Here is an 11,028-nt window from a genome sequence, read left to right as displayed (position 1 = left end):
TTAGTACTTGATGTGACCTGTCTCCACATGCTGCTTATTTGGGTTTGTTTTCATACCCTCAGTGGCTGGGGTTCCCGATACAGTGATGAACTGGGTTGTTCTGGAGGGTAAGGCTGTCTAAGGGAGACTTACACTATCCCTGCTCCTCCTGCAGGATTTGGGATTATGCTGTGCAAGATTGTATCTTTAAATGCTTCTAAGAGATGAGTTCAGCCCATGGGAATGAGATGCTCATAAGAGTGTCACTCAGCCGTGTTTAGGGAGATGATGAAGCGAAGCTATTTGTTACATTCCTGGGGCCATTAAAAGCTATCCAAAGCCGAGGAGCTCTCCATGTACTCGGGAATGTTCACAGTGAGGAAATGTTCCTTCACTGTTGATGGAAGGGCTGGAAAAGCTCTGCTGCAGTGCTTGGGCCTGGGAGCTGTTAGTGAAACCCTCGTTAAATTGGCATGGAGCTTGTTATTGTGAAAATAAATCTGGTTCCTATAGAAACCGGTTGCTTGCGCCTGGTGCGGCTGTAGAACAAGTCTCTTTCAATAATTGCACACCCTCCTGATGGGGCATCATTTCTGTGCATTATGCAGTGTTCCATCAGCATCAACTCTCCCGTCAGGAGCTGCTAAGGGGATGCTGCTGTATTTTATGAAGGGGAAAATCAGCCATGGAAAGGTGAAAATAGAATTTTTCCAATCTCTGTTATTAGCTTAGAACCCAAGGCCAGCTTTTAGGTGGGATTTTGAATAGACCCTTCACCAGGCACACAGCTTTGTGACTATGCACCTCATCCACAGCTGCCAAGTGAGTCAGGACCTCAGCTTGAGGGGCACAATTAACCCCACAGCTGGTCACTGATGCTGCATTTTCTGTATTGTTTCACCTATAGACTAAACAGACTGGACAGAAATACATCTGTTCTTGTTAATACTGACAAATAGACATAGTGTGTTTTAATTCTTCGTGTCAAATTGTCCGTGTTTCAAAGCAGGGCACCGTGTTTCTGACTGATTGAGTTGTGGCACAACGCACTGGCACTTAATTGCTGCTTTATAATCACTCTGGTCCTTAGATGAATTCCAGTTTCCAAGGAACCCTGCAGGACCTGCACAGATCAGGGCCAACTTGCTCTGATCTGGTTGAACAGGCTCATAATAGCGCTACCTGGGCTTAAACAAAATGGGTACTTAGTGAAATGCAATTCCCTTTCTTTGTCACGGGTAACTTTAATCAGTGTTTCGGAAACACTGGGAGAATCCATCAGCATGCTCAGCTCTATGGCTGTTGGTAGCACAGTCCCAGACCTCTGAAGGTTCCCGCTGGCAGCAGCAATGATGCGGCTGAATTCATTCTGCTGCCGTCTCTGTCAATGAGTTGGAGTCTTGCTGTGTTAGAGATGGAAACAGGAGAAGAGGGAGGAAGGATTTGTCCAGATAAAAGTGCAAATCCTGGGAGAATTAACTGGTTTGGACTTCATAAACTTCCTTAAACTCTCTAAGCCCTAAGCCTGGAGCACAAACCTGATGAGGAACGGCTGAGGGAGCTGGGGTTGTTTAGTCTGGAGAAGAGAAGGCTCAGGGGGGACCTTATAGCTCTCTGTAACTGCCTGCCAGGAAGTTGTAGTGTGATGAGCATCCGTCTCTTTTCCCAAGTAACAAATGGCCTCAAGCTGCACCAGGGGAGGTTTAGATTGGATATCAGGAAACATTTCTTCATCAAAAGGGTGCTCAGGCATTGGAATGGGCTGCCTACGGCAGTGGTGGAGCCACCGTCCCTGGATGTGTTGATAAATCATGTAGATGAGGCCCTTAGTGACATGGTTTGGTGGTGGACTTGGCAGTCCTGGAGTAATGGTTGGATTTGATGAGCTTAAAGGTCTTTTCCAGCCTAGTTGATTCCATCATTTTAAGATGAATCAGTGGAAGAGATGCAGTGAGAAGCTGTAGCTATTGCTGGTGCTGAGCCCTGTTGCAGGTAAGTCTGGGCATCCTCAGCACAGATAAACCACGTGTGTGTATGTATATGTGCTGTGTGTGCAGGTGGCTGTTTGCATCCATCCCATCAACGAAGCAGAAGAGGAGGAGGGAGCTGCCCTTTGTTGCCAGGTGAGCTGTGGGTTGTGCTGGGCATTGGGCTGGAGAGTCCCCATGATGGGGACAGGGGACACTGCCAGGTACCAACCAGGGCACCACGAGACTCTGGCTCTTCTCATTCACACGCAAACCCTTGCTTTCTGACCCTGAAGAACTCCTGTCCTGACTGGGACACAGCTGGATGCAGCTTCCTGTGCAAATGGTACTTCTTTGCTTCAGTTCTGCATCTTTCACCTCTTGCTCTTCTTTTTAAGAGGCAGGGATTGCAGGAAGGTCCCTACTTAGCTTCCCCTATTGCTACATCTATTTACACATTTTTATTGTGCCTTTGTTATTTACCTTCTTTTCCAGTGCAAATCCCATTATTTTCTATCATGCTTCAGCTGCTCTTCGCCTGAACCCTATCTGAATGCAGACTAATTCTGTAATACATCTTGTCTCCACACAACAGTCAAAGGATAGCAGCTCTCAGAAGCAAAGCAAGCATGAATCTCTTCTCTTTATGGATTATCTCACCAATGCAATGTGTGTTCAGCACCTTACTGGTGAAACATTCCTCCCTTCTCCCCCCCTTTTCTTTGTTTTAAGGCAGCCATTAACCTCACAAGGGTATCAGCTTTATTCTTATGCCACTTATTCAGACTTGCATCATCTGCCCTGGGATCTATTTTCTCTAATGGAAAGCTGGGAAGAGAACATGCGTTACGTTAGTCTGAGTAACTTGTATCTATGAGAATGTGTTTCTCTTAATAATGCAAATAAGTGTAATTACAAAAGCAGATTAATTGACTGGGCAGCTGAAGGACTTGGATTTCTTGGTGTATTATGATTTCTATCCATGTTTCCTGCTATTTTTACTCCCAGCCAAATTCACTTAGAACAGCTTCTATCTGCTTATTAATCCTAACTCAAACCTGACTCTGTTAGTGTCTTGTTGCATTTTAATGCTTCCATGCGATAGCAGACGTGTACTTGTAGACCATTGTGCCTTAGACAAGGCGTTAGCCCCAGACCGGAAGAGAAGGACTCTTTTGGATCCATGGATACACTGCAAGCTAAATTTGGACATTATAAGGACTCAGGAAAAGGAGCCTGAAAGTGTTTTAGAGCAACTCTCTAAAGGAAACATGCTGACCTCATTCTCCAAGCCCTGCACTTGGCTGTCACACTTGCATGTGCACATGATTACGTGTCAGCCTGTCTTTTGCAAGCAAATGCCTCTGCTGAAGATAAAGCCAAGAATTCCCTTTGGAGTTTGTTCTTGTGTTGCTTCAGGTTTTAAGGAGATACTCATTTAAGAGACTTGGAGTTTAGCAGGAAATGCAAAAGAGAAACCCAAGTCTTAACATTCCTGAACACCCATGGCTGTCCCTAGCCCTAGGTACTCGCCTCTCTGCCATCCCTGGCACACCAGTGCAGTTATTCTGTAGGTCAAGTGGTGGCTGAGCCATGCTGTAATTGCTTATCTAATGAGCTGTGTACCTGAGAGAGTGAAATCTGCTCTGGGAGTAGGAGGTACAGGATTCTCTGTCCCTTCCCTTGACAGGCTTGAGCATCATCTTCTGAGCTGTTTCAATAGAGAAAGAATACCATTCTCCACAGTAATTACATACTGTGACAATTATGTACTAAAATAGACCCTAAGGGACTGCGAAGAATCAGAACCAGTTCTGTAACCTGCTGCAATGCCTCTCCCACCTTAGTTTTTTCCTTAATAAAAGCCAGAAATGGAATCTGTCCATGAGCAATGCAGGTATTTCTGTCAGTCCTTGTGCAGGAAAGGCTTTGGAAGATGACTTCGGACACTTTTGACCCTAAGGGACTTAAATATTTTCTTGAATGGCTCCTCTGTCTGAATGTTGGCTGAAAATTGAGGTAAGAGGTCCTGTTCCCTCCTGTTGGCATAGGGGTTGGTTGGCTGTCATGTCTCTGTAACGACCACTGTTACCCAATGCCAGTGACTGTTTCACTGCACAACAGACCTTCAAAGCATTTTGCAGCAGCAACTGGTTCTCCAAATGACAGAAGTTGTGACACTGGTTGCAAAATAACCCTGTTGGCCTCAAACTGTGTGTGTATGCGTGTGCTCCACACAAAGCTGTAACGCAAGGTTCCTCTGGCCAAGAGATGTGATGGTGGTAGTGCCAGGCTGTTAACCAAACCCAGACATAACAGTTCCTCTTCTGACTGTATCTTAAAACAGAGGGTGGTCCTGATGGATGCAAGTGAAGATCCAGATGACATCTTGCAAACTAACAGATCCTGAGAGAAAACATTGGTATTTAACATGGGGTTTGGTCATGGAACAACCCAGGTAACATCCTTTGCTTTTTTTAACCCAAAGGCTTAGCAATAGAATTGCTTTCCCTGCTTAGACGAGTGCTTTTGGCAAGTGACTAGAACTGCCCATTCCAGAGGCCACACATCACCCGCTTAGAAGGCGACAGTGCTGAATGTGAGAGGACTGGCAGACTATGGGGACAGGCTGAGAGAGCTGGGCTTGTTCAGCCTGGAGAGATAAGGCACCGGGGAGACCTTAGAGCAGCTCCCAGTGCCTAAAAGGGCTGACAAGAAACCTGGAAAGGGGCTTTTGACAAGGCTCTGTAGGGCAAGAAATGAGGGGTTAGTGTGAGAATTGCACTGGGTCCTTAGATCTGCAAAGAGGGTTGAGCTGATCCTGCATTTTAGTGGGCAGATTCAGGCTCCCCATTTCCCATTATGCCTCCTCCATAGAGGCTGGATACAAGGCATCTCAGACCAGATCTCTAGGAAGGACATCCTATAGATTTGGGTTGAAAGTCTCTAAGCTCACAGGTGATCAAGTGATTTTTTTCCTGTTTAAATCAACTTACTGTCTTTGAATGTTTCATCCTTTCTATGAGATGTAGCTGAAATTGGGCAATCAATTTGGATGTTGTTGGGGCAGGAGGAAGAAAGACTGAGCGTGACTATGTGCTGTCAAAAGTTGTCTCTTCCTTAGGCTGCAGGCACGCTCTTTGCAACACTGACTCTTGTATGGATAGTTTACAACCTCATTTATGAGCCTTGCCTCAAGCCTCGAAGCTGAGCTACCACTGCATGACGGATGTGTTTGCTGGAGGAGGAGAAGGGACGGAGAACAAGGCCGGCTTCTGTTGTGAGCAGGACTGAGAAGCTGCCAGCACGTTTGTGACAATTACAAAAATTCTTCTTTTGTAGACAGTTAATTACTTATTGATTTTGCTGTTGATGGAGAGAGGACTTTAATGAATGGTCTTTTACCAGCACTTCCTTCACTCCTAATTGGGATTCTCCACCAGAATCTTGATGAATCCCAGGGATACATAGCCACCGAGCAGCAAGTCCCTGTTGTGTCTGTACTTGCCACATCAACTCACATCCTTCTAGGACTCATTAGGGGGCAACAGCAGGACTGTTATGATTGCACACATCAGCCTGGCCGGTATCTCCTTTGAAGAATCTGGAATGACCTTGATTTATGCCTATCGAACAAAGAACATCCAGACACAGGTAAATGAGAGAACAACTCACACGGAGGAGGGGTTAGAGATTCAAAGCTTTTAAAGCAGAAACAGAAGTAGTGGATGAAGGGATAGCAGACTTCAGAAGGGGGCAGTGCAGGATGTAGGGGCTCAGTGTGAGTGACAGAAGAAAGCAGATGAAGGGTAACTGTGGAAAGCAGATTGTATGGGTCATGGATGAGAAGAGGAATGTGAGGTTTAAAACAAGGGAGCTGAAAAATGGAAAGGCAGAAGATGAGGTGCCTGAAACAGATCTGGGTGCAGAACATAAGGAATGATGGTCGGAAGATGACTATTGGGAGGACAATGTATGGGGAATGTCCCAGTGGGGATGCTGGGCATGGAAAAGAAACAGAGGGGCTGCAGAAAGGAGGAGCAAGAGAGGCTTGTGGGGTGGACAAAGATGAACAACGGCCTACAACTGGGTTTTCACTCTTTGTGGATCTCTGTTTTCCCCGTGGGCACAGGAGCTTTTCTCTGTTACCATTTGGAAATTTCCAATAATTAGGGAAACCCCCTAATTTACAGTTTCCCCACTCATGAGGGAAAACTCTTCCCCGTCACAGGATTCAGCACCACTCCAGCTGAAGGCATAGCTTTGTTCGCAGCTATTGTACCAATAACAAACCGTGGGACAAACGCTCATGTATTCTGGCTCACCAGGTAAAATGTAACCTGCTGAACGTCAACCAGTACACCAGCATCGTCACAGACCTCCACAGGGAGATCAAGCATCTAAAGGTGAGGGTTGGAAAGCAAGAGAAGAGTGAATTCAGCTCCAACCTCAGGGATCTGCAAGGTAGAGTCAGGAGTAGGAATTGTTATGGAGAATCCAGAGGGAAGAGAGTGGGGAAAGGAGCTGTGTGGACAGGCTGTGGGTGATGCTTGGTGGGCCTCCATGCAGATGTAGCTAGAGAAGCCATTTCAGCAGTGCAAAGTGAAGAACAGAGTCTGGGCAGTGGAAGCAGAAAGGGGAGCTGAAGGTGTTTTCCTATGTGACCCTCTCTCTGATGCACTGTTTGACTGGACAACACATTCAACCTTGTCAGCATCTTCCCCGACATCAAAAGGGTGTTATATCCCACAAACCTGCCCTTGAAAAGAGCTTTGACATCAAGTGGTGGCATTTGCTGTGAGAAGTCCTGGCTCAGAGAGGTGACTGAGTGTGTAGCCTGCGTCACTGCGGGCTCTGAGGCTGTGTCGGGTCCAGGAGCTCTGTTGGATGGTTCCTCACACTTACTTAAGGAAATAATAAGGAGGGAGCATGGTGAAGCTTTTAAAACACTGATTGTGCTGCCCCGGGGATTGTTCCTTTTGTCAGTGAATCTGGCAAGGAATGAAATAAACATAGGCAAGTTCTCTGAGAGACAAGACACGAGGTGTAACAGGCCTCCGCCATAGCCAAGGTTGTTTCTATAACAAGCACAGAAAACTAGTACCTTTTTGGTGGGTGGAAGAGATGTGCCTGCAATGCGGTATCCTCTTAATACTCACAAAAGCACTAGCCTATTACTGCTAATAATACAATCATAAAGATACACCAGATTTCCGAAGCATGTGATTAACTCTAAGAGACTGCAGAATGAAGCAGAGTCCTACAAACTAATGTCTTGTAATACACGGACTGAGTGGTTTGGTCCAGGAGTAGGTTTGTGGGGACTTGGCAGAAGTTTATGTAGGCTAAAGTCAGGTCAGAAATGTCTTCTCCTGCAGCAGAGAGGCACCAAGGCTGTGAGGCACACCATGGCCAAGCAAAGAGCAGCTTGTAGGAGCAGCTCATCAGGGCTTTCATAAAGCAAAGGGAGATGAAGCACAGCCTAATGGAGCTGGAGAACGCCACACTGCTGCATACCTCTTGATACCTCCTAACAATCACAGTGTGGATCCCCTGAGCTTTCAGTACACTTTACATGGACTTCCAAAATCACTGTAAGAAATGCTAATATCCCATGGTCCACCCAGCTAAAATGAGACCGAGAGTAGATTTGAGATTTACCTCTATGGTGAGGAAAAACTTGGGAGGTGGTGGTCTGCAAAAGGCACCCAGGGTTTTAAGGTAGATTAAGTCCATGCTGCTCTGAGCTTTAGATTAAGGTGCTATATTTGCCACAGGTAACTTCTGCTATTGAGAAACACATCCCTAATCCCTCCTGGTGCTTGTGAGGAGACTGTAGCCTGCACTCATTGCTTTATTGCTATTGCCTGATGCAGCTCCATAAGGCAACCGGCTACCTCTAGCATCAAGTTTAAGATCAAGAGTAAAAGTATAAATGGTAGATTTGTCCTATTTGGCCCTTATTCTGGATTTGTGTTTTGATGGAAAAACTGGATGGCAGCAGATTGGGATTGTTGGTCCTTCTATGGTCTAGTCACTCTGTGTTTGTGAAGTAGCTTCCATCCAGATGCATGACTTCATGTCAGCATGCACCACTACCCTTTCTTCTGGTTAAACTATAAGCAGGTTTCAGCTCCTTCTCATTATCACTAATCACCCACCTAATGCCTCTGTAAATTTTATAGTCCCTTAGGATTTGGGTCATTTGTAGTTAAAACGGTCTTTAGAACATCAAGATATTCAACAAGCACATGTGAATAGGCAACAGCTTGTGATAAGGTGGGGAAAAGCACTGTTCTTGCCATGGAAATGTCACACACGAGGCCTGTTTTATTGACTTCCAAACAGAGGAGGGTAATTGTGTTCTTCTGTATGGTTTGTCCAGCTCCAGAGCAGCCTGGACTAATCAGTTCTGGCACTGTCACACAAGAAGTTGGACAGATACAATGAAGGGCTATGCATGCATCATTAGTTATGTCACCATGTCCCAGGAGTTCCTTTCTTTTTTAGCTGGCAGCTGGGAGCGGGTGAAGGCTCAGGGTACAAGCAAGCATGACAAGGCAGCCAAAGAGGAGGAAGATGAAAACACAGAGGAAGAAGACGAGGGAAATGGATATCCTAGATTCATCTGAGCCTCATGAAGTTAGAGTAGCAAGAGAAGAGATGAACCTGCTGCTGGCAGAACAGCGCAAGACTCTGTCCGTGAAGGTGTGGAGGTGAAGGTGCCCCTATGGCAGCAAGTCTGACCTCTGCCCAGTGGGTATTGAGGGCAGCAGCATTAACTCTGAGAGGTTCTTGTGGTTTTGGGCTAGTACCACAAAAGCAGTGGGGCAGCTGCATTGCAGCTGGACTCATAAATACCTTAGGCTGCTGAAGGAAGCAGCATGGGAACATCGATGTTTGCATCCTGCCTCTGTTCCTGTGTGTTTCAGGATGAGGAAAAAACACCCACTGGGCTTGTGCACCTGTAAGGGAACTAATTCTTCCCACTTCCCCTTTCAGGAATGTTTTGAGGGTTTGTCACTCACTGGTTGTTTTGGTAACTAATGTTAATGTTTGTGAGTTCCTAGGCTAGGACTGTGCATCTGGACATATCTGCCATGACTGAAACATGGTGGCTGCTACTAGAATAAGCAAAATACTTTCTGCAGATGTTACTTTATTCTCAACGTGAAAGACAGAGCAGAGAATTGCTCAGATGCCTTTGTTATCCCAAGAAGCTGCCTTGACAAACCCCTGTCTACCTTTTTCAGACAGAGCTGAAGCAGCACATGGCAAATGCTAAGGAAAAAGCTTCTCAGATGGAGGAGTTTTTGCCCCACACAAATCACCAGTGAGGATCAGCAGGAAGTGCTAAGGCTCCTCGGCAGAGCCCATGAGCCTGGCAACACAGAGCTGCAGGCAAATACACTGTACAAGGAGAATCTACTGTGCCAGAAGGGTTTTGTGATCCAGCAACTGCAGCAGCATATGCTGCTCTGTGAAGAAATTACTCAGCAGCAGCAGACGCTGATGGAAGGTAAAGCAGCACCTTTGCTCCTGCTTTGTCATTATCTCCAAGCTTTGCTCTCTGATGGCAAACTGGAGAACAACCCACACGGAAAACCTTGTCTTGGATATCATGACTCCACAGTTCTCAGCTGCCTCTCTAGGAATGATCTTTAACTCTTCCTCCCCACCTCTGTTCCAGCCCAGAATATTCCCATGCCAGAGGCACTGGAGAGGTTGACACCACCAGCACCTCTCTGAGCTGGAGGAGAGGACACTGAACCACCTGCTTCTGTACATTCAGTGATGTCCTGCATGTTCAGGGTAAGGCAGAGCAGGCCTTTGTGCTGGAGAACCCACACTGACTCTTGATCTTGTCATGGCTGTAGATTCACACACACCCAAAGCCTGGCTGGGTCCTGGTGCCAATATGGAGCTGTATACAACTTTGTTTTGTGAACATCTTGTCTCTGGTGCTCTGCTCTCCTCCCCTTTGATTTGAGAGAGACAACTCGCTTGGTGGCAAACAGAAAGCCAAGGTTAGATAGCCAAACATGCAACTCTCCAAGTGACTGCTGAAGAAGACTGTCATACAAAGCCATCCACTTGCTGATGGCATGGTTGTTACTGAGGTCTTCAGGTCTTCCCTGCAATAAAGGAAAGATCTGCTGGCTTTTTGGGTCTTTGGAAAACTTGTGTGTGTTTTGAGACAGGCTGCCAGGAAATTGCCAGTCCTTGGCAGGGAGTCCAAGCAGCAACATCTCCTGTTTATTATGATTGCCTAGAATGAAGGGGGCAAGGAGCTGGGTTTCACCTTGAATAACAAGCTTAATGCTTGTTCTGTTGTTATATGAGAGATTAAACTACTTTGGTTGCCCTTCCACAGGAGGGGAGCAAATAGCAGATGGCTGGAACTGTGGAAAAACACAAGAGGTATCAAGAGTGTCTTTGCGACCACGGGCTGAGAGCCTGGGCTAGAGGAGGGGCTGTACAGTGAGAAAAGTCTGCTGAGGATCTCATTCTTTCCTCTTCCTGCAGACCCACAACAGCCCTACTCTTGATGTAAGGCAGCATCTGGATCCTAATAAAGATGAGATCAGAAAGGGTCTATCTGGTACCATGAAGGATATTCTCTGAGGGGACAGCAAACTTCCATAGGGTAGGTCCTTTGCATTTCTTTCTAAAGGGAATGGGTTGAGCAGAAGGCATTGACCCAGTGGAGCTGGGGTAGTTTTTCAATACAGTGAGAAACACAGTACAAACTGCAGGAGGAAGGAAGATAAACATCTCTATTCTCTATAATGCCGTTTACCTCCTACCTAAACAGCAAGGAAAGAAATCTTTTTGGTGCAATGTGGCAACAGAGGTGAGAGACATCACTGACGTTAACTCAGCTCCATGTCTTTCACATCTCAAAAGCTAAGCATTGGACTTCCTCAAGCCCCAGCACAAAGCTTGTGAGAACCACTCGTGCCAAGCTAAACTCTTCCATTAGCCAAAAGCTGTGAGTAGCATATTCATTGCCACAAAGGGCAAGGTTCCTATTGGCTACCATTCAGGTAGGGGCTTAAAGACCTTAGTGACATCCTGCATC

At 46.3% G+C, this 11,028-nt stretch overlaps 1 protein-coding gene across 1 annotated transcript; it reads left to right on the top strand.

Moving 5' to 3' along the window:
- Window positions 1–777: 777 nt before the first annotated feature.
- Window positions 778–10,571, top strand: LOC308222324 (kinesin-like protein KIF19; the record flags this gene model as incomplete). The annotated part of the gene is given in 12 exon segments (XM_080620223.1): window positions 778–801; window positions 2,037–2,102; window positions 5,478–5,600; window positions 6,275–6,410; window positions 8,457–8,548; window positions 8,550–8,654; window positions 9,200–9,268; window positions 9,270–9,465; window positions 9,637–9,674; window positions 9,676–9,727; window positions 9,730–9,758; window positions 10,473–10,571. Coding segments are annotated over 12 exon segments (1,029 nt in total).
- Between the last annotated feature and the right edge of the window lie 457 nt (window positions 10,572–11,028).

Source organism: Psittacula echo, assembly GCF_963264785.1.
Source record: "Psittacula echo genome assembly, chromosome: 5".
NCBI classification, from domain to species: domain Eukaryota; kingdom Metazoa; phylum Chordata; class Aves; order Psittaciformes; family Psittacidae; genus Psittacula; species Psittacula echo.
The sequence above is the reverse complement of the archived record's forward strand: the minus strand, read 5'-3'. Positions and strand labels throughout refer to the sequence as shown.